Genomic DNA, 24,681 nt, shown 5'->3' on the forward strand with positions numbered 1-24,681 from the left:
CTGCAGGAATGTGGAATTGAGGTAGAATATCAGCCATGATCTTTTTAAATTGCAGCATAGGCTTGAAGGGCTGAATAACCTGGTTCTGCCCCTATTTCTTATGTTCTTATGCTCTTAAATCATGAATCACGAGTCAGATAATGATTTATGTTTTGCTTTGATCGTGACAGATTGCAAACATTTGATGTGGACCCACAGCTTGGGACATTCTTTGTGAAAAATAAAACATTCTTGGACAGGGAGAGGAGGCAGCAGCTTTTTGTTACACTGCAAGCTAGAGATGGTGGAGGACTTGTAACGAATGTACAAATAGAAGTTTCCATCTCTGATGCGAATGATGAAGCACCTGTTTTCCAAAGAAATAGTTACACTGGGTTTATTAAGGAAAACGTCGTTAAAAATATTGTCCAGGTTCAGGTATGAAGAAAATTCTGATGAAATATTTCTATTTTTGAATGGGACATGAAGTGTTTGTGATGCTGGCGTCCACAGTTACAAGGCAAGAAGTAAAACCATATGACTTTTCACTTTTGGAATATTGCAGAACTCAGTGCCATTATTTTAATGTATGACATGGGCATTTATTGGAAGCCTGAAAGCTTGCAAACATAATTTTACAATCAAACTCTACTGCCAACAGTTACGTGGTAGTTTGGAGAGGAGATGTGAAATCCTATTAGTCATGTCAAGTGCTGTCAAGAATTTTATTTATTTATTTAACAGGGGCCAGGGGTCTTGACTAATGCCACCAGATTCTTCTCCAAGGCATCTTTGCATCATTTTGCTTCTTGCATAAGGGGAATTTTTGGTCACTTCCCTCTGGCACTGCATGAGACACATGGTCAAGTTACACAGCAATGAAGAGAAAACTCCTCTCTTGTACTGAACAGGGCAGACAGCCTAGTCCCAGCCCTTTCCAAGTTCATGCTGTTGAATATCAGAAGTACTATAGCCTATTCATACCAGAGAGTGGTTTATGGCTCAGTTAGATCAGAACATACTGCCCCATGCAATTGATTTCATCAGCACTGTAATCTGGACCACATAGATAAGTACCACTTGTCATATTCCCAGTTTATTCCTCTTGGACAGAGGACTCAGGATCAAACAATGGACATTTCTATGGAAGCAGCCACATTACAAGGGCCTGTCTGTCTAATCCATAAGAGATTTCTCCTCCATATCTCCCTTAAATAAAATAAAAAAGAGGATCAACCAACAGGAAATACTTGAGTTGCCAACCTTGCTCCTTTAGTAGTTAAAAAAGTAAATTAACACTTCTTCTGTTAAGATAATCATAGAGCACAATCATCTCCATGCATTATAAAGCAGCCATAGCTTCAAGGCCATAGTTTTTCTTACAAGAATCTGCTATTAACCTAATATTCACATGCCTTTACATGTCTATGTTCACATTTTGGACATTTATGCAAAAATACACAATAGTCGTTAATTTATGAAAATGCTGATCTTATTCACCAAGCATTGAAAATTGGCCTTGGGAATTAATGAAAATGAGTGACTACAAATCAGTAGCCATTTTACACCCAGTCTGATTTTTCATTGTGTAGGCTGATGTTAACTATACAGAAACAGGGTTTTGGCTCTTTTATACTGCAGGCACCAATTAGGGAGAGGTACTTTTCCAGTACAATGTAGGCTGTCAACATAACTATACAGCTCTATTTTCAGGTAAAGTGAAACTTCACACACAGGTGCTTGAACACGTCTGCAGAATAGATGCAGATCAGTTAGCACTTAGCCACTAAATCATCAGGGGAGCTGTTAGCCTCCAGATACAGCTGCAGATGTTTTATCAAACTATTGACGCAAAACTGAATCATTAGCTGTTCAGCTTTCAACTTTCAATAAATATGACTTACAACGGAAGGGCTGTAACCAGTTAACTGTTCTGGTACTTTATCATTCCCAGGCTTTTGACAAGGACCAGGAGGATACCCCAAACAGTAAAATTATTTACAGAATCTTTGAAGGAGATTCCGCTAAATATTTTACAATCAACAGTTCCACTGGAATGATATCTGTGGTCAAACCACTGGACAGGGAATCCATGGATGCTTCCTTGAATGGAATTATCACTCTGACTGTGCAAGCTAAAGACTGCGGTAATCCTGCACAAAACTCTACAATACAAGTCGCCATTCAGGTGGAGGTATGACATGAAACAGTAATATTGTCCTTTATTTTCTATCAGAGGTGTCACTTTTACAGCATGCGAGTGGAATTCCAATGGCAATATCCTTGAGTAGTACAGTGCCTGGAGCATAGTTTTGATATTTAACTGTGAACCTTTAAGGCTGCTACTCAACTACCTCTCTGCTCAAATCCAAGCCCTTGCAAATGCTTTCAAATTCCTCAGCTCAATTAGCATCCAGCAAATCTCAGGCTCCAAGATTAAACAAATGATTTTCTTTCAAGGTTGATTCACATCTGTAAGAATTCAGGAAGTACTTTTTCTAAAAAGAGATCTCCCCAGAGAAGGTTTTCTGTGATTGGTCCCAGAAAGATAATTGGGGCTGACATTCCATTTTGGGCCTGGGGAGAGGAGATTGGCCAGGCCATCTAGTGAAGCCGGAATTTGGAGAGGAAAATGATTCCCGCTGCGACTTTGTCCATTTTATGTCGATCATAATTTTCCAATGATGTGGAATAGGGTGATACCTCTGCTGTTTTCTGCCCAAGGACACATGACTTGGATGAGGTCCCAGGCTTCTCTGGGAGTTTGACATATTCTGCCATTTGAATCCTCCAATTAAGTATTGGGAAGATAAAAGCCATTGGTCTGGATTTTCATCTTCAAGATGGCAATCATGACCTGGCCATTTCCTGACCTCGCAATCCTGCCTCCTGGCTGGCAGTGTCCTTCATCACTATTTTCATGATGGGGTGGCAGGAGCAGGTTAGACTCTTGGCTGTTGCCTCCCAAAGCAGGGTGGAGGCGGAATGAAGGCAGACAGATGCCAAGACCGGCAGGTTAGACGAACTACCTTCATTAACTAGGGCATCACCCCAGGTGGGTCGCTGAGTGTGAGGCGCCTAATACCGCACCCCCTCACCCCCAGCCCCCTCACCCCCATGACCTTCCCTCTCCTTGATGCCCCCTCCATAATGTTCCATGATCCAATACTCCTCCATGACCCCATGCCCCCTCCAAGTCCCACATTTAGTTCCATACCTCCATGCCCCCTTCATATCCCCATGCCCAGTCACCCACCGCCATGTCTCCTCATCTCCCCCATGCTCACTCACCCAGTATTCACTTTTGTGCAGATCTCTTGAGCCATATAATAACATTGGGAGGTCTGTGAGCGGCTCATGAAACTGTCAAAATAAGCAAAGTCATTCAAAAACCACTTTAAAAAAGCCATAATTGTCTTAAGTGGTCATACACTGTCAAGATAAAAATATTCACAGTCCCTTTGACAGTTGTGTCAGCAACCCTTGCTGATCTGAATCCATTAGTGGGGTTTGGAACTCTGCCAATCATTCATAATTGGATTCCCTTGCACAACTGTATAAAACAAAGCATCCAGAGTTGAATACATTAACATGCTTAAATATATTAAAATCTGCTCAAGCTTGAAATCAGGGGAAAGATATCTGGGCAGCACTTCAAAGAAAAGATTAAATCACAGCGGATCATTGACGAAGTCAAATATGAATATCAATATTGTTCAATGCAGAAAAGTTCTTAATGTACCCTAATGCATCTGAACACTTTTACACTTTCACAATACTAGTCAATTTAAAGATCACTTACCTTCTAAGACAAGCCCTATCATCAATCACTGTATTAAAAATATATTTAACTTATCATACAACATTATAATATGATATGTGAAGTTGCCTTTTGAACTTACCTGTCAAAAGGTTCCCAACACCAGGCTCTGACATGCGGTGAACCACATTGCCCACATAAACGGGACCGACTCCATGAAAATAGTGGGTGCTCTAAAATGCACATCCCTGCAATGGAGCCATTAAGTTTGGGGAAGCTGCATGTGGGCTCGTTACCTGCACCCTTATCCCTAGCCACTAAAAGTATTCAGCAACAAGAATGGGGTCAGGAATCTGGTCCGTTATTTTTAAATCCCCCCGCCTCCATTCCAAAACAGATGGAAGCATGAAAATCTGGCCAATTGTCTTTGATTCCTGTTATAATCTCCATTCCCTAGCTACCAACTTCACCTCTCTCTGGCCACTGTCTAAGGCCTTACTTGAGCCTAAACTAAACATTCAATCCTATATCCTCTCCATTTACCACTCTCACCCTCCACGACCACCACCCAGTCCCTTCCACAGTCTCTCTCTTCAATTTCCCCACCCTGTACCCAACCCCTTCCCCAACCCACACACACACATACACACACACACACACACACCCCAGTTACCCTCATCAACTGATCACCCTATCTCCAGATCCCTTTTCAGGGTTTACCTGAGGCCGACTGCCAGTGATGCATTAACCTGACCTTTGAGGCCTTTTCTCCAAGTGAGTTGCTTGGGAATGCCCAATAGGCTGCTGCAGCTTCCAATTTTGATGTTAGTGAAATCCAAGACCCAATATTAGGTGCATGTCAAGTCATATATTCAAGCAGAGGGATCATCCTTATGTCTACAAAATGCCTGTTTTTGAGTGCAAAAGAAGTTTCCCCTCAAGGAATGTCAAATATACAAAATCCCCTCCATGTCCATCAACCAGCTATTCCCAAAATACATTCATGGAATACACTGGGTTTCTTTATGCTATAAATTTGCTGCTTTTCTGTTTCATGTCACTCTTTTGGATGATCATAGCTTCTAACATTTTCACTTGGCAAGATATATATTAACTGTCAAACAAATTTATTAAACAGTAAAAGAACAAGTGAATTACTGCAGTGGCACAACATATATTCTTACAGTCATTTAGCTGTATTATGCTACTGCAATAGAAACTAATAAGTTTCCAACTGCTGTGCAAAATTATGATAGCATTAATATCACCCGTTGAGATTCTTTTGCATTTCTTACTATCTATAGAAGCTATGTAGCCTCAGTATCTCTCCTTGAAGGCTGGAGACAGACTACTTGATTTGGGCAAAATACCGTAATTTTATGAGTATAATACACACCCAGGTAAATGTGCACTTGGGCTTTCATGAACGAGAAGTCAAATTTGCCTTATCACCATGTATAATATGCATCTAGATTTTTGCAATACTGTGGTCAAAGTGACCCTTTATTGACAAAAGCAGCGAGTAAACCTGACTTAGCTAAAGGGCCCACTCCCACTCTTGTTTGCCGAGTGGCTGGCACCCACACCCACACAAAATGCGAGATACTCGAGTAGCCCAAATGCTCCAAGAGCGTTTATCAATCAATCGGGGCAGCAATGAATCATCTGCCTAATCCTCCATGGTTCACTCACAGGAATTGGGAAGATGGTGGAATTTAAATTCAATTAATAAAACCTGGAATAGAAAGTTGACCTCAATAATAGTGACCATCACCAATTGTTGTACAAACCCATCTGGTCCACTAACGCTCTTTAGGGAAGAAAATCTGCTGTCCTTACCTGGTCTCCAGATGCACAGCAATGTGGTTGACTCTTAACTGCTCTTTGAAATAGCCTAGCTAAGCCACTCAGTTCAGGGAAATTAGGGATGGTCAGCAAAAGCTGGCCTTGCCAGCGAGATCCACATCCCCCTGAAAGAATAAATTTTAAAAAAATTGGAGCCAATCAGTTCTTTCCAGGAGGAGAGACATGTAAACAAATGTAAAAAATCTCAAAACTTAGATTCTTGATCATTTCTTTTAAAAATGAATGCCGAAAATTAATGAAAACAAGAGACCATTCTCATCGATGCCTTTGGAAGAATTAGAAAAAAACCATTGAAAAGCAACATTTCCACTAAGTATGCATTATTATTCACAAAGCGTCCAAAGAAGATTTCTCAACCGGCTGCAAAAAAACCCCATATTGATGTGTTACCAAGTGTAATATGCACACTAACTTCTTGATAAATTTTTCAGGGAAACTATATGTACTATATGTGGGAAATTATGGTAGGATTGATAAACACTTTCACAATCCATACTGTGGCCAAACAGATTTGAATAACTCTTAGATGTGAAAAAAAAAGTTGGGAATTGAAAAAAAATTAAGATGCTTGTACTTAAACTGCTCAAGTTGGCTCTTCCTGAATCAAGGCCGTGTAATGGTTATGGGTTAACAAACTAGAAGTTATAATTCTAAGAAATTGAATCCAATTATTCCAACCATTTGTGGCCAAGTACTTGTAAAAAATGACCATGAAATGACCGCTAAGATAAAAGCAAAATACTGCGGATGCTGGAAATCTGAAACAAAAACAAAAATACCTGGAAAAACTCAGCAGGCCTGACAGTATCGGCGGAGAGGAAGGCAGTTAACGTTTCGAGTCCGTATGACTCTTCACCAGAACTAAGGAAAAATAGAAAAAGGTGAAATATAAGCTGGTTTAAGGGGGGGTCGGGGGAACAGGTAGAGCTGGATAGAGGGCCAGTGATAGATGGAGATTGCCAAAATGTGTCATAGACAAAAGGACAAAGTGGTGTTGACGGTGGTGATATTATCTAAGAAATGTGCTAATAGGTGACATTAAGGGTAGAAAGCAGGATGAGCAAGGTACAGATAGCCCTAGTGAGGGTGGGGTGGGGAAATGACCACTGTTGCTTGCATTCTGAGAACAGATTAAAAAATATTTAAAACCAAATAATCTCCCTAACTATTGCGATAAATTAAACTCTGCTATGATTTCCACATGTGATTATGAGTTTTTAACCTCTTATGGATCTTGACAGAATTAAAGATCTATGGCAAATCTTAGAAATATTTCATTTTATCACACGTGGGCCCCCCCATTTTCCAACCTATATGTCATACTTTAAGTTTGTTCTTATTTCTTGTGCTACTCTTCATTCCACTTACATATTTTGTCTACCTACACGCCTGAGTTATCCCCATGATTCCATTGTCCCTCTTGGTTTGGTATCTGTAAATGTGATCAGTTCTCATTAAGGTTCTGCATTCAAGTTAGTAACATCAAGTAGAAATGAGGGCCTTAGTTGTCATCATTCTTTGAGCACTACCCAGACAAAACGTTGAACAAATACCTGTTGCTTTCTATTCATCAACCACTTTATTGTCTATTCCCAGATTTCATACTGGACCCTCACTTTAAGCTTCAGGTGTTCTTGCAGAGAACACTTTGTCAAACGCTTTTGGAAAGACAAGGTATATTGTACGACTTTCACTGCATACTGGGGATGCCAATTCCTCAACATAACATCATGGAGCTGAGTTAGCCAACCTTCTGGGCAGGATTTTTACCTTGTCGGGTGGGCTCAGCTGGCAGGCCCGGGAGCGGCCATGACACCGAGCGCTGCCCGCGATCAGGCCCCGGTCACGAGCGCAGAAACGCTCAGTGCTGCCTGGGTTGGGGAGGTAGGAGGGCGAGTGCGGAAGTCAGTGCATGCGCGGAGGTGAGCTCAGTGAAAGCCCCCTGAAGGCACAGAGCTGCCTCAGGGAGCTGAAGAAAAATAAACAATGGAAAAACAAGGAAAACATGTATCTGCATGTGACTCTGTCACATGAGCAGGGACACGTTAAAAGCGAGTTTTAAAAGTTATCTTTCTGATCACTGGTCAAAACCTCATGAGGTTTCGCAAAAAATGCAAAGGCCGCTTGGCATATTCGCCCACCTGCCAACCGTAAAGTTGGACGGTCAGGGGAGTATTCAATTAAATTAATTAATTAATTAATGGGCTTATCAGCCCTTTTAATTGTTGACGGGCGCGCTACCAACTCCCAGGCACACCCGCAGACCGAAACCTCGCACACGTGCGCGATGACATTGGGACGCTCGCCAGACGTCACTGTGCACTATTTTTCTCCCGTTCGGGTTGGGCATGCGCCCGCCTGATGAGGGGAAATTTCTCTCCTCTGAATCGACATTGGATGCTGTTTCTTAGGTTAAATTTGTGTAGCTATTCCGCAAGTTTATTCTCATCAGTTAGCTATTTTACACCATTTACATGCTTTCTCGTCTTTAACATGCGTCTTGAAGTATATTTTCGGCTGCTAACACACATGGGACGGAATCTTACATTGGCGGAATTTTACGATGGTGCTGAAGTCAATGAGCTTTTGAATGGCTCATTGCCTTTTACAGCCTCACCCCCACCACGTCGGGCTGTAAAATTCTGCCCAAGGTGATGGATTGGGAATGAAGATTAGTAGCGCCTGTTGCCAATATTACTGCCAGCCCCTGTTTCTGTCCCCTCAAAACAGTATTTGCAGTAATGCCTCACATTAAATCAACATTTGCTGCCTATTAAGGCCAATTAAGGGGTGTTAATGACTTGTCACCTTGACAGTTGTTATAGGGAAATAAATACTTGTACAGTGTACTGTGCTCACCCAATGCAACTGGAGTTATTATTTTGCTAAAGGATCGTTGAACAGGAGCTGACTGGCAGATTCAGGCAGCTACTAGGGTATACTTGTTGACATTACCAACCACACCTATTCCGATTCCCATAGAATCTGGAGAGCACCTTGTATTGTATGTAAATGTCGTTGTATGCCATCTTTCACCCTCAGACTAGAAACATGTAGCATTTATTGCAGTAAGCATGCACACTGAGTGGGTAGAATTTTCCGTGCTCGCTGGCGCCGGGCGTGTTTGGTGGCGTGAGCGGACAATATGGCGAGAAGGCCAAAAAATCGGTTTCACGATGCCGCAAAATCAGTTTGCGATCGTCCGCTCGGCCCATCAATGGCAGGTCATGTTTCCCACAGTCAGACATCAGGAACCTCATTGTAATACATCTGCATATCATTACAAGCCCAGCCTGCCGGAATCATGCCCCTCCTCGCTGGATCGTCCGAGCATGTCGGCGGGAAAACACGTTGGTGCAGAACACGTCTTGACAAGTGTGACATACAGAAGTCGGGACCTTGCTCACATCGCGGACATCCGAGGAGCAGAAGATGCTGGAGCCCGACAGCAACAGGACCCTGGAGGAACGTCCATGGCATGCTGGGTGGATTCTCATGGACATGACTCCACCATGGAGCAGCTCACGGAAGGTGGAAAATCACCATTGAGAGTCTGCTCACAATGGATGATGGTCGAGGGGGTAGAGGGATGGTCCAGCTAAGTTTGGGAGAGGAAGATGTACCGGGGCATGGGAGAGGATGGATGAGGATCGATTGGGAGAGGAAGGTGTGTCAGGGGGGTTGGGGGCGGGGGTGAGGTTTGGGAGGAGTGATCAAAGATGCCAGTGTGGGGGGGTGAGGTTGGGAGGGTGGAATGAAGGTGTCGGGGGTGGGGTAAGGTTGGAGGAGGGAATGAAGGTGTTGGGGGTGTGAGGTTGTGGGGGGAGGGAGTACAGGGGTAGGAGGGGGTAATAGGAAGAAGACAGCAACTGGAGAGGTAGGTGTAAGGGAGGAGGAAGGTGTAAGGGAAGGAGCTCAGAGGGGGGAAGGAGTCCAGAGAGGAGAAGGAGTCCACAGGAAGGAAGGAGTCTGGGGGCAGGAAGGAGTCCAGGGGGAGGAAGGAACCCAAAGAGGGGAAGGACCAAGGGTTGAGGAAGAGGTATGGGTGGAGGAAGGAGTCAGGAAAGGGGAAGGACTGAGTGGTCGGGGAGCCCTGGGCCGGGGGTGGGAATGTAGTCCAGTGGGGGGGATTGGAGTTCCGGGGTGGGGGGAAAGTCTGGGCGGGGGAGGAGAACCAAGAGTGGAAGGAGTTCAAAGAGGGAAAGGAGTCCAGGGTGGGTGGACGGACAGGTGAAAATGCAAAGGAGGCCTCTGCTGAAACCATGAAAAGAAACAAAAATACCTGGAAAAACTCAGCAGGTCTGACAGTATCTGTGGAGAGGGATACAGTTGACATTTCGAGTCCATATGACCCTTCATCAGAACTAAGACATATAGAAATGAGATGAAATATAAGTTGGTAGAGGGGAGTGGGACAGGTGGAGCTCAATAGGCAGCCAGTGATAGGTGGAGGCCAAGAAGAGACTGCCAAAGATGTCATAGACAAAAGGACAAAGGGGTGTTGACGGTGGTGATATTATCTAAGGAATGTGCTAATGGGGACATTAAGGGTAGCAAGCAGGACAAGCTAGTGGCAGATGGCTCTAGTGGGGGTGGGGTTGGGGGAAGGGATCGAAATGGGCTAAAAGGTGGAGATGAAAGAATAGATCGAAATAAATTTTAAAATAGGAGGGAAAAGAAAAATATATTTGTAAAAAAATTATAAATTATTGGGAAAAGGGGGATCGGAAAGGGGGTGGGGATGGAGGAGAGAGTTCATGATCTGAAATTGTTGAACTCAATAAGTGCCTAGTCGGAAGATGAGGTGCTGTTCCTCCAGAGACAAACACGGAACCTGGGGGTGGGAAGGAGAAGGTCGGGGAGGTTAATGTGGATGGGGGTGGGATTTCTGGGAAGGAAGGGAATGCGCATGTTCCTCGATAAGGAACCTCACATAAGGCTACTTAATAATATAAGAACCCATGGTGTTGGGGGTAGTACATTAGCATGGATAGAGGATTGGCTAATTAATAGAAGACAGAGATTTGGGATAAGGGGGGCATTTTTGGGATGGCAACTTGTAACTAGTGGAGTGCCACAGGGATCAGTGCTGGGGCCTCAATTATTTACAATATATATTAATGACTTGGATGAGGGAAGTGAATGTACTATTGCCAAGTTTGTGGATGGCACAAAAATAGGTGGGAAGGCAAGTGGTGAGGACACAAAGAGTCTACAGAGGGATATAGACAGGTTAAGTGAGTGGCCAAAAACCTGGCAGATGGAATATAATGTGGGAAAATGTGAGGTTATGCATTTTGGCAGGAAGAATAGTGGAACTGAATATTATTTAGATGGAGAAAGATTGCAGAAAGCTGCAGCACAGAGGGATTTGGGAATCCTTGTGAATGAATCCCAAAAAGCTAACATACAAGTTCAACTGGTAATAGGGAAGGCAAATGGAATGTTGGCCTTTATTTCAAAGGGAATGGAGTATAAAAATAGGGAAGTCTTGCTAAAACTATACGAGGCACTAGTTAGACCACACCTAGAATACTGTGAACAGTTTTGGTCCCCTTATCTAAGGAAGGATATATTGGCATTGGAGGCAGTCCAGAGAAGGTTCACTAGGTTGATCCCGGGTATGGAGGGATTTTCTTATGAGAAGAGGTTGAGTAGGTTGGGCCTGTACTCATTGGAGTTTAAAGGAATGAGAGGCGACCTTATTGAAACATATAATATTCTTAGGGGCATTGACAGGGTAGATACTGAGAGGTTGTTTCCCCTTGTGGGAGAGTCTAGGACCAGAGGGCATAATCTCAGAGTAAGGGGTCACCCATTTAAGACAGACATGAGGAGGAATTTCTTCTCTCTGAGGGTAGTCAATCTGTGGAATGCTTTACCCCAGAGGGCTGTAGAGTCTGGGTCGTTAAGTATATTCAAGGCTGAGATAGACAGAATTTTAATCAGTAAAGGAATCAGTGGTTATGGGGAAAAGGCAGGAAGTAGAGTTGAGGATTATCAGGTCAGCCATGATCTCATTGAATGGTGGAGCAGACCCAATGGGCCGAATGGCACGTTTCCGCTCCTACGTCTTATTTGCTATGGTCACCTGGACATCCCCAAAAGAAAAGGGTTGTGGCTGGTAGGCCACAGTGGGGAAATGGGAGGCGTTGCCAGGGGAGTTGACAGTAATGGGAGAAAGGAAATGGGGGACCAGCGGTGGGGAAAGGCAGGAGAGCACAAGAAAAACTGTAGTACAACCATGCTGTCCAAATCATAAGTGAAACGAGGGTTGTGGTGGGCGAGATCAGGTGCCGCATGGGAGTGTGGCCAGTGGGTGGGTGGAAATGCAGGTCAGCTCAGATGGACAACTGAAAGTGAACCCCAGCAGGCAGCATTGAAGATGCTCAGGACATTGAGATGAGTGTGATGCGGGAAGGATCGACGTGCATGTGAGAGTGCACGCACGAGGCTCCGAGAGGCCCTGCCACACACACACTTCTTCCTCCAGAATCACTCATGGTCCCGCTGTGTGCAGCTGAACTGCTCATGAGGGGGATGCAATGGGAGGACTTGCGAAGCCTGTCAATGAAGTTGAAAGACACCATTACACATTATTCAGTGAAAGTGAATATACTTCCAGGTTGTAAAGTGACAAAATGCCCGTGCAACCAACTGTGATCAGAATTTCTTAACTTTTGAATACCTTAGACTTCTAGGTGCTGTCCTGACATCCACAGCAGGGGTGGACTCAGCCTGTGTGACGGTTAGTCCTGTTGCCTCTGATGAGTTCGGCGTGGGCCCTCTGAAGAGCCGAGGGCTTGAGGGCCCCGGCTCGCTTTGGTTGACCTCCTATGGGCCAACTGCTCCCTCTGTGGCGACAGAGGACGAGGTTGAGGGGGTCACAGGCAAATGGGACTCGGAGGGAGCAGGCAGCATCTGAGATTCCTGAGGGGATGACCCAGGGGCGTGCAGCTGCCGTTCCCCCTCCCTTCAGGCGCCTGAGGGTCCCGGCCTGACTTCTTGAGGGGAAGGAGCATCTAGGGGACATTGAGGTGCCCCGTTTCTCTCTCATGTTTCCACTGCAGGAACTCACCCATGGCTACCGCGATGGAGTGCAGGTCTGCACGCATCTCTTTGTTCTGCTGGGCCAGGCTCTCCGTGGTGTCCGCCATCCTCTCCATGGAGACCTCCATGCATGCAAAAGTAGGCACCACTTCATCAGAGAGCAGGCGGATACACTCCTCCAACTCGCGTACCACTCTGTCAAGGGCTTCCAACAACCCTGCGTAATGTTCCCCCACCTTCTGCTGGCTCTCCATGGTGAGTTGGAAGGCCAAATCCAAAGGCTCAGACCTCACAGATGCCTCTTCCCTACCAGTCCTCTGAATGCCGGAGGGCTCGGCTGAACCTGCTTCCCCTTGTTGCGGACACATGAGCCTGCGCTGATGCAGGGTGTGGGTAAGCGCTGTGACCGGTCTTCCAGGCTGCTTATTTCCAGCTCTTCAATGGAGGAGGTGTCCTCTTGGCTAGAGGTGAGGACCTGGATGGAGCTGACGGAATGGCCGGCTGAGGGTGTTGGTTGCTTGGCAGAGCTCCCTGTGGACCAAAGTGGAGATGATTACTGCATGGCAGCAGAGTCAAAAATAGGAGAGAGAGACCACTCACAGTTGCATTGAGAGAGGGATGATGTGGAGCTGGACCCTCACAAGAGTGTTCACTGCCACCCTCATCGTCGCCACAGAGCGCAATGGCATGTTCCTCAACCTGAGGCCTGGGACCTCTCCCTGCAGTTGTGTCCAGCTTCTCCTGCATGGAAACAGATGGAGAGAGTGTGAGCCTGACACATGGCACTGCGTGGAATTTTTGTGTGGTGAGCGGAGCCATGGATGGGATGAGGATGTGATCTCCAGAGGGTATGAGCCTGATGGAGATGTGAGGGAGTGTGTGAGAGTTAGTGGTGTTGTCCCTTGAGGTGTGAGATCCCTGTGGGTGTGTGATGGGTTTGTGAGTGTGTGAGTTGAGAGTAATGAGAAGAGTGACTTACCCTGGCGGAATGGATGAATCCATTCACCCTGCAGTGGCGCTGAGTGGCTGTCCTCTTTTGCAGGGCATTGGCACTGACCACCGCTGCCACCACCTCTCAGGCTGGGTTAGTGATGTTGCTGCCCATCCTGTGGCCAGAGTAGGGATAGAGGACATTATGGCAAGTCCCCACTACATCCAAAAGGCACTCAAGGATGCGTCATTAAGCTGGGGGGACTGCTGTCTTCTTGCCTTTCGGGGCCAAATGTCCTTTGCAGAAGTCCTGGGCTGGAAGCACTGAGAGGTGTGCACGCAGCTGCACTTTAAATATAGCGCCTGGTGTGATGAAGCGACGAGGTGATGGTGTGACGAGCTTGCCCACTATCGAAAAGGTGTGTTTCCTGGGAATGCATAATTAATGAGGGGGGATTGGGACGATACGGCGTGAAAAGCCACCATTGCGGCCAGCGATTAAAATGTCCTTTATCTCGCCCGCGGCTACACTTAGTGCAAATCTGGGATGATTCCGCCCAGTGTCTTTCAGGCTTAGCTGATGAGATCAGATGAACTTCCAACCACATACTCATGGCATCACTAAGGCCGCCTATTTCCACCTCCGTGTCATCTGACTTCAGCTTATCTGCTGCTGAAACCCTCATTCATGCCTCTAGACCTGACTATTTCAATGCAACCCCTGACTGGTCTCCCACATTCTACCCTCCGTAAACTTGAGGTCATTCAAAACGCTGTAGCCTGTGCTTTAATTCACACAGAGTTCCGCTCACTTACCAGTGCTCGCAAACCTCCACTGGCTCCCAGTCAAGCAAAGTCTTGATTTTAAAATCATCTTTGTTTTCAAATCCCTCCATCTCCTCATTCCCATCCTTTCCCTGTAATCTCCTCCAGCCCAACAACCCTTTGAGATATCTGCGCTCAGTTAATTCTGGCCTCTTGAGCAGCCCAATTTTAATTGCTCCACATTTGGTGGCTGCGCTTTCAGTTCCCTTGACCCTAAGCTCTGGCATTCCCTTCCTACACCTCTCTGCTTCTCTACCTCGCTTTCCTCCTTCAGGACACCTTAAAACTTATCCCTTTTGCCAAGTTTTTGGTCATCTGACCTGATATCTCCTCATGTAGCTTGGTGTTGTATTTTGTTTTATAACACTCCAGTGAAGCATCTCAGGACATTTTATTATCAGTCTCTTGGTAGTGCAGAACGTGAATGTTGCTGAAAAGAGAGACACGTTGCTGAAGCTTTTCATCTCGCACTCACCGGGACAAATGCAAGAATGCCAAATTTCAAATAATCACAACAATTTATACTACAGGAGAAAAGGGTGATGATTGGTTGGCAAGTCGATTCTGGCCAAGACATTGCCATGGAGAAAGCAAGGGGGAAACTATAGGCTCCCAGGCTTCTGAGTAATTCAAAAAAGGGGCAAAGCTTGAACATATTTCTTTTGTTTGCAGAGAACGCATTCTCTGTGCCTAGTAAGTGTAAATGAGCCATGAGCACATCAACGCTATCCTGCAGGAAAATGGCTACCCCGATCAGATCATTGTTCACTCTTTATCACACAGATTCGCAAATGGGCCTAAGGTCACCACTTTCAGACTTGAAAAGTGCCCGGTCTACCAAGGCAAAGTATCACAAAGATTAAGAACAATAGGTTAAGGAAGCTTTTCATGTTGCTAGTCTGCAGTGGCTACATGAGTGGTATTTTCCATTAACAGGATGCTGCCTTCAGCCCAAAAGATGTTCAGCCTACCACACAATTAAGCAACATTGTGTATAGATTTCAGTGCCAGTACGATACCAGGTATGGCTGTTCGGATCAACTAATATGTTCTTCCGGCTGTTCATAATAGACAGATTACAGACCATGCTCAACCAGCCCATGCTTGCAAAACCCAAAACAAAAAGTCTACCGTTAGATGTGATTCAGTGATTGGGCAGCACTTGCTGAACAATCCTGAGTGCGCTACTGGCTGCACTAACAACCAATGTAAGACAATCAGTCGACCTCGTAAAGTAGTTAATTTATTCTTGCTAGGAGTGACGTACATTCATTCGCATAATAAAATAGAAGCATATTATCTAAATGGCTAGAGATTACAGAGCTCTGAGATTCAGAGGGACCTGTGCATCCTGGTGCATGAATCACAAAAGACTACTATGCAGGTATAGCAAGTAATTCGGAAAGCTAATAGAATGTTATCATTTATTGTGAGAGAATTGATTACAAAAGTAGGGAGGCTATGCTTGTGTTGCACAGGGCACTGGTGAGACCATATCTGGAGTACTGTGTACAGTATTGGTCACCTTATTTAAGGAAAGATGTAAATGCATTGGAAGCAGTTCAGAGAAGGTTCACTAGACCTAATACCAGGAATGGGTGGGCTGTCTTATGAGGAGAGGTTGGACAGATTAAGCTTGTATCCACTGGAGTTTAGGAGAGTAAGAGGCGACTTGACTGAAACGTATAAGATCCTGAGGGATCTTGATAGAGTGAATGTGGAGAGGATGTTTCCTCTTGTGGGAGAATCTAGAACTAGGGGTTGCTGTTTAAAAATAAGGGGTCGCTCATTTAAAACAGAGATGAGGAGAATTTTTTTCTCTCAGAGTGTTGTGAGTCTTTGGAACTCTCTTCCTCAAAAGACAGTGGAAGCAGAGTCTTTGAATATTTTTAAGGCAGAGCTGGATAGATTCTTGATTAACAAGGGGGTGAAATGTTATTGGGGGTAGGCAGGAGGTTACAATCAGATCAGCCGTAATCTTATTGAATGGCAGAGCAGGCTTGAAGGCTAAGTGGCCTAATCCTGCTCCTAATTTGTATGTTCGTATGTATGTTCATATGTATGCAGGGACCTGTTCTCTGCAAATAAAAGAAATATGTCAAGTCTTGCACAATTTTTGAGTTACCGCAGAGCTTTGGGAGCCTATAGTTCCCCATTGCTTTCTCCATGGAGTCGACTTTACAACCCTTTTCTCGTGCTGTTATAAATTATTATGATTGTTTGAAATTTGGCATTCTTGAGTTTGTCCTGATGCGTGCAGGATGAACATGTCCTTTTCTAATGCCCTTTAGGGGAGGAAATCTGCCTTCCTTACACTGTCTGACCTACATGTGACTCCAGACCCACAGCAGTGTGGTTGACTCTTAACTGCCCTCTGAAATGGCTGAGCAAGCCACTCAGTTGAAGGTCAATTAGCAATGGGCAACAAATTCTGGCCTTGCCAGCGATGCCCATGTTCCATGAAAGAATAAAAAAAAGTCTCTCTTTTCAGCAATATTCATGTTTTATTATGTAAAAGGCGCTCTGTAAATATATGCTGTTGTTTTTGTTGTTCATTGGTACCAATCTCATTTCTGAGTCACAGGCAGTGGATTTAAGCTCCAGAGTTTGTCTTCAAATTCAGGCTGACAATTAAATGTAAACTGAGGGACTTCTGCAGTGTCAGAGGTATTCTGTTAGGTGAAAAGTTTAACTGAGGTTCTGGCTGCCTGGTTTAGATAGATGTAAAAGGTCACATGGCATTGTTTGAAGAAGAGCAGAAAATTCTTAACTAATTAGGAATAGGAGTAGACCATTCGGCCTCTTGAGCCTGTCCCAGCATTTTAGTAGATCATTTCTACCAGAGTGTTCTAGTGGTTTCCACATACACCACTCGGTCAGCCAGCAGTCTGTTCTCATTGACGATGTCCCTACAAAGTCACTCCACAAAGTTACTCTGGAACTTAAACAGAGTCGACTGCAGTTTCTACTTCACCACAACACTTCTAGTGGACCTATCAGCCTCTTAACACAATACTCATATCAAAACTCTCTGCTCCAATAAAATCAACCTGTCCTTTGGGGAGTGTTTTAATAATTCATTAAGACATAGAAACAAAGTAGATCTATTTTTCCTTTTATCTATTTTTGATTGCTGGTCAAGCAACAAGAATGAAGCTCTGTAAGAGCTATAAGGTCGATCAATTATTCATACACTCTCTTATCGAAGCAGTCTGATCGGTTCTGCCTATTGAGTTTTACTGACACAGTAGCATTGCTAGTGGCAAGTTTTGTAAGGAAGCTCAACTTTTCCAGATCTTTTTACACAACTCTTAGTTCATTTTATTGAGATTTTAGAAAAATGTTGGAAAACTTGCCTTTCGTTCTTATCAACGGTTTGATTTACCACTGTTGAATATCAAATCTAAAATAGCTGGTTGTCACTATGTTGTCTGCAAGGATGGGGGACATTTTTATATCAACAGTGAGGATGGAAGTGATGCTTCAGTTGTAGAGGCTTAGTCAGGGCTGCAGCTAAAGTATTGCGTTCAGGTTTGCACACCAAGCCTTTGAATGACTTATTGGCCTTGGAGGGGACACAGATTCACCAAAAGGCTGTGGATGCCGTAACAAATGAAATTTTCAGGAGTGAGACCGGTGAACTGTTGTTAGGCAAGGGCATCAAGGGACTTGGCCCAAAGGCAGGAAAATGATCTAACGGAATGACAGAACAGGCTTGAGGGGGGGCTGAATGGCCTACTTCTGTTCCCAAATTCCTGAAACATCCCAAAAGGTTATTTCACACTGTTATATGGCTTACTGTTTACTTTCAATCAAAAGGCAATGGAGGATGTGAAATAAAATGGAATTCTGCAATTGATTAATTAGTATCCAATCAGTATATTTTGTTCAGATGAATAAACCATTGTTAATATCTTATATTGTAGGATGTGAATGACAATGAACCGGTTTTTAACCAAAGCACCTTTTTTGTTGCTGTGCCTGAAGATCAGCAAGGTAAGAGCTAAGTTTATGAGATGGATGAGAAATTAAATTTCAATTTTCTTACGCAAAAGTTGGCAAATAGTACAGCACATATTAGAAATTTATCCGAAAATTCACCTAAATTCCTCCTGAGCAGGATAAGATCCTACTAATTTATCTGCAATGCTGTGAAATGAAGGCCCAGATCTTCCGGGGAGTGGGAATGTTCGATTGCTGCTCTGCTCGAACATTCCCCTGAGTCGACGCTGCTCCGCATTTCTTCTGGGACCTTCTGAACCCGGCTTTCCCAGAAATGCGGAGCGCAGCGTCCCTCCGAGAGCTCCGTCGCGAGGGAGTAGAATTGGGGGAAGGCATGACGTGCCCCTTTTTATGGCACTGGCTGCAGAATGGTAAGTTTAAAGGTCCAGTGTGGATGTTAGTCAATGAGTGAGTGGATCAATGAGTGAATGGGTAGGGTGGTAGGATGGTTAGGTGGGTGAGGTAAGTAGGTAAGTGGGTAGGGTGGGTGAGGAGGGTACGTGGGTGAGATGAGTAAGTGAGTAGGTGGGTGAGATGGCAGGTGGGTGAGATGGCAGGTGGGTAGGGTGGCAGGTGGTTGAGGTGGTAGTTGGGTTTGGCAAGTAGTCAGGTAGTCAGGGGATAGTCGGGTAGTCAGGAAAGGGTAGTGGGGGTGGGGGAATGGGGGCAAAGGGGTTCAGTTCTGTAGTTACCCAAGAGTTACACTAGTTTTAATCCATCTAACATTTCCTGGGTAACTATTCGGGTAAGTCGGTCGGAACTGTCCGACTCTAACTCAGAGTTGGAGGCTTTCATGGAGGGTCCTGGGAGCAGGGGAATTGCCCATCAGAAGGTGAAACTTCTCGAGCAATTTCCATGTAGGTCAGCGTGTCAGAACATCCACAGTGTCCCGGCACACAACTCGGTCGTCTCCTATGATCCGGAGACTGGAAGATTTGGGCCAATCAAATATTTCGTCTGTGTGTCAGGGGAATCGATTTTTTTCTCACACGGTGAGATCGTAGCAACAATTACTCACAGAAATAACATATGTGGAACCCCCAGAATTTGATACCATGTAAGGGTCTAGGGTTTCCTTCACATTTGCTCCCAGAGCATCTGCTACCTGGGCATGTACCAGTTACAAAGCTAAAGGATGATGGAATTTTGGACATAAGAGAGTTATGTGCTTAACTACAATACCTGCACATTCCTTTAATCCCTTACGTTGTCAAACTTTCTAGAAAATTGGCCGCATGCCCACCACTCTCCACCAACCCCCACCCACCCCACCCTTACTCTCAAATATGAGTATTTACCAATCACACTTGTTCAGGGGAAGGGTCTCTTGTGTCCAGATTTGAATGCTCAGCAGAAAACAAAGACATTTTCCAGACCTTTTAACGTAATTATTTTGGAGCTTTTTGAAGTATTTACTCTCACTGTGACTTGTTCTGTATTATTTGTTTATTTGAATGAATTTTAATGATATAAGCCAAAGATTGCAGGTTATTAAACATGTTATGCCTGAAGGACATGAATAATGCTTAATGAGTTGAAAATTCAAATGTTAAGACACAAGAAAGAGGTCTGCTATTTTCTCGGGTCCCATTGTTTACATGGATTGAGGCCCGTTTACATTAATTTTAATTGTGGATACTTGGACTCCATGTGCAGCTTCGGGTACAGCTTTCGAACCTCTGAAGCGCATTGGAGGAATTGCACTGTACCCATGGAGGAAGCACTCATTCCAGGATATGCTTACAGACACATTAAGGATTAATTACTGTAGAGAAAGCAATTGTCTTATTTCTGTAAGGCCTAATGAGGTGAGGATGGGGTACATCCCACCTTGAGCAGGGGTGCACTTCCATAACAGGGAAGTCTCTTAATACTGTTACCACTGGCAGGTATCTGCACCATTACCAGCACAACTGGGTTGATTTTCCCAGACCTCAGGAAACCTGGTAGGTGAAAGGTAAGGAGTACGGCTAATTCATGAGAAAAGTGCCTTTTACAGCAATGCTTGTGGCCCAGGAGGAATAAGAGTGATTCCTTCAGGCCCATCAAGGTATCCAGTAACAAAAACAGAATTACCTGGAAAAACTCAGCAAGTCTGGCAGCATCGGCGGAGAAGAAATCAGTTAACGTTTCGAGCCTTCATGGCCCTTCGGCAGAACTGGAGCATAGTTAGAAGAAGGGAGAAATATAAATTGGTTTAAGGTGGGTGGGGGGGGGGAGAGACACATTGAGGGTGTGGTGTGGTGATTGTGGAGATGAGCAGATAATCAAAAGATGTCACAGACAAAAGGGTCAAAGAGGTGTTGAAGGTGGTGGTCTTTGAGAAAAGTGCTAATTAAGAATGGAAGACAGGATATTCAAAGTACAGCTCTAGTGGGGGTGGGGTGGAAAGACTAAAGGTTTTAGTTTTAGATTTAAAAATAATGGAAATAGGTAGGGAAAGAAGAATCTATATAAATTATTGAAAAAAAAAGCGGGGGGGGGGGAAAGAAACGGGGTGGGGATGGGGGGAGGGGGAGTTTAAGATCTAAAGTTGTTGAATTCAATATTCAGCCCGGAGGGCTGTAAAGTGCCTAGTCGGAAGATGAGGTGCTGTTCCTCCAGTTTGCGTTGGGCTTCACTGGAACAATGCAGCAAGCCAAGGACAGACATGTTGGCAAGAGAACAGGGTGGAGTGTTAAAATGGCAAGCGGCAGGGAGGTTTGGGTCTTTCTTGCGGACAGACCGCAGGTGTTCCGCAAAACGGTCGCCCAGTTGCTCATCGGTCTGCTCATCTCCACAATCACCACACCACACCCTCAATGTGTCTCTCCGCCCCCCCCCCCACCCACCTTAAACCAATTTATATTTCTCCCTTCTTCTAACTATGCTCCAGTTCTGCCGAAGGGCCATGAAGGCTCGAAACGTTAACTGATTTCTTCTCCGCCGATGCTGCCAGACCTGCTGAGTTTTTCCAGGTAATTCTGTTTTTGTTTTGGATTTCCAGCATCCGCAGTAGCTTTTAGCTTTTTGTTTTTATCTAAGGTATCCAGTAAACCCAACTCCCCCCACCAGAGTGACCTGTCTGATACCACCCCCACCATCGAACCCCCTTGACTAGCACCTGCTCCTACTGACCACTATCTGACATCTTCCTGCACACCCCACCTCACCACCACCACCACCAAGATCAGGTCCTCTCCAAACATCATTGGAATCTGCCCATGATTGTGTTCAGCCCAATGTATATCAGAGCCCACTGCAAACAGGAGCCACACTACAGTTGGGATCCTCCCCCAACAATTTATCCTACGTCCCCACCGCACCTACCCTACTCTCTTAATGTTGCAGGAATCATCACCTGACAGGCCTCTAGCCTGTCAATCAGGTGGCCTGTGGTGCAGAAACGTGGTAAAAAAAGAATTTAAAGGAGGCAGGAAGGTCCAAATGCATAAGGTTCTTCTGGGAAATTGAATTCTAATCCAGATTCATCCCATAATTTCAGAGCCCGAAGTTGCGTGTATATATAAAAGTCATGGGACAGCCAAAACGGCCAACTAGTTCATTAGGAAAGAAAATCTGGCCGATAGGTGACTCCAGACCCACACCCATGTGGTTGTCTCTTAGCTGCAGTGGCCCAGCAAGTCCTACTGTTGAATCAAACTGCCACAAGAAGCACCACGCAGACTGCAGCAATTCAAGAAGAAAACTCACTATCACTTTCTCAGGGCAACTAGCAATGGACAATAAATGGCCTGACCAGATAAGCCCACATCCTGATGATTAATTTTAAAAACCTGTTTTACATTTTGGAACAGATTAATAACCATTAAATAGAAAAATATGGGGCCAATTTTGTTGCTTGTTGTGATCTAGGGCGGTGCTGTTCCAATAGAGGTACACAGCACTGAATTCAAATAAAAGTTAAAATGTATAACGTTGCAACACTTTAAATTCTAAATGGATTCAGCAAATCCTGCACCTCAAACTGAGTGCAATTTAAATGAAACAGGTTTTGCATGTTTTAGCTTCATGAATGGGCTGAGGAAACTTGATAGGGTAGATAACCTGCCACCTGTGGGGGAGACTGGAACCAGGGGACATAGTTTAAGAATAAGATGTCTCCCTTTTCAGACTGCGATGAGGAGCATTTTTTTTCTCTCAGGGGGTTGTTAGTCTGTGGAATTCTCTTCCCCAGAAAGCAGTGGAGGCTGGGTCATTGAATTTATTCAAGGCTGTTAGACAGATTTTTGATAGACAAGGGAGTCAAGGGTTATGGGGGACAGACAGATCAGCCATGATCTAGTTGAATGGTGAAGCAGGCCAGAAGGGCTGAATGGCCAACCCCTGCTCCTAAGTCCTATGTTCCTATATACCTAGTCCTATGGACATTAAGATTATGGTTCTCTAACTGAATTATTTATTTTTGATATTTTGTAATAAATCCACTGAATATTTTATTCCAGATCAGTGTGTTGTTTCAATATGGGCCTCAGACAATGATGTAACTGATCCAAACCGTCTAATAACCTACAGAATTGAAGATGGGGCCAGGGGACAGTTCATTGTCAGTATCGAAAAAGGAGACCTGCATCAATCTGCTGCGTGTATCCGTGTTAATCCCGAGTCCAGACTTGATTATGATGACGGGCCACGCAAGTATAAACTGACTGTAGCTGCCAACAATTTTGGGTTTGATCCCAACACTGGATGCACAACGATCGAGGTGGATATTTTAGATGTCAATGATGAAGCTCCTGTTCTAATTGGAAGTTCACTCTCTGATGTGTTTGCAAGGGAAAATGGACAAATCAATACAACAATCATTGCAATTCAGGCTTTCGATCCAGACACTGATGCAGAATTGCACTTCTTTATAAGAGGAATTGAGTGTCTCAATGAGAAGGAGGAAAGGCTGAGCAGTTCACTCTGTAAAAACTGGTTTCAAGTGATGGAGCGATCTGGGTCTTTGATTTACAGTGGCCCTGTCGACCATGAAAGTGTTCAGCTTGTTCAACTCAGGGTGCAAGTTGTGGACTACAACACTGTTCTTTCTTCAAATATGAGTGAGGAAGGTCAGCTCTACTTTCACAATGCTTGAGAAACTTTTTATGTGCTTTCTCCACAAGTAGGGGTAGAAATTTACATGCGCTGCTCATATTCCTTAAAGCGTAGGAAGGGGGGAAAAAAAGCATGTCAATTTAGCAGTGGGACAGCCTGCACCTAATTTGCACAGGCATTGGTCCCATTGCTAAATTCATAAGGCCAAGGTAGATATCTAAAATAGGCTTTGGTCCCTTAATTATGCAAATTAGGGGCCAAGACCCTGTTAAAGGACCCCTCTCGAAATTGTGTCAGCAATGGGTAGGTCGGGCTTTTGTCCGTACCCATTCAGGATTCTTCATTGCTCCCAGCGGATACAAACGTGAGGTAGCGCACGCTTTTCCCAGCTACACACCCCAACCTCAAAGGCCATTACCAGCCCCACCGTAATCCCCCTCCACAACTAACAATTGACTCTCACAGTCACTTCCCAGAACTGCCTAAGGTCCATTTCCATCATAACAGAGGTTGAAAATTAATGCTGGGCCTAACTGTGATGATTGGACCTCAGGCCTATCTGTTCCAAAGAAGGGGTCAGTCTCTGCACCCAGTTCATGCTTACAGTGGAATTCCCACCCCATTGTCTTGTGCAGACACTGTAAAGAAATTATGGTTGTTTTATGAAGAAGTGGCTATTTCTTGTTAATTTTACCATATTTCAGTCAATTATAACCCTACAAAATCTAGTGACCAAGTTTCACAGCAATCCAGTAGCACAAATCTATCAACTAAGCTCTACAGAGCTTTTCTCATCATCGCCCAGAAGAAGTGTTAAGAGTTTGCCATGAGTAATGACAATAATTCCTGTCCTGTCCTGCTTGTAGCTAGTGCTACTAGGAGATCTACCGTCATAGTTGTCATATTCGTCTGTCTTGCGCCATCCTCACAGATCCACTGCAGCTCGTCTGCAACCATTCTGTGATGTCTGTGATCCAACAACACCTAGGCTGACCCCCTCTTTCTGCTGCCCTCCACTTTGTCCTCTAGAAGAGATCTCTCAGTAATTATTAATTCATATTTTTCAGGACATATCAAAATTATCATTGCTGATGAAAATGACAATCTGCCAGCATTTACCAGGACAGAAATTAAAAATGGTGAGTGATGATGTTAAAAAAGAAACACTATAACACCCTGTTGATGTTGAGAATAATGTGATTCCTGTGGACTTGGCAACTAGAATTGGC

The 24,681-nt window shown here is 44.6% G+C and overlaps 1 protein-coding gene across 1 annotated transcript in view; it reads left to right on the top strand.

The window, feature by feature from the left end:
- LOC144689907 (cadherin-related family member 2-like) overlaps positions 1-23,492 on the top strand; it is a 46,830-nt gene extending 23,338 nt beyond the window's left edge. Inside the window, exons 7-10 of the mRNA XM_078557413.1 lie at positions 171-417; positions 1,934-2,173; positions 18,337-18,406; positions 22,858-23,492. Coding sequence (XP_078413539.1) covers positions 171-417; positions 1,934-2,173; positions 18,337-18,406; positions 22,858-23,492 — 1,192 coding nt within the window. The remainder of the gene's footprint in view (positions 1-170; positions 418-1,933; positions 2,174-18,336; positions 18,407-22,857) is intronic.
- The last annotated feature ends 1,189 nt before the right edge of the window (positions 23,493-24,681 follow it).

This window comes from Cetorhinus maximus, chromosome 2, assembly GCF_964194155.1.
Source record: "Cetorhinus maximus chromosome 2, sCetMax3.hap1.1, whole genome shotgun sequence".
Lineage (NCBI taxonomy): Eukaryota > Metazoa > Chordata > Chondrichthyes > Lamniformes > Cetorhinidae > Cetorhinus > Cetorhinus maximus.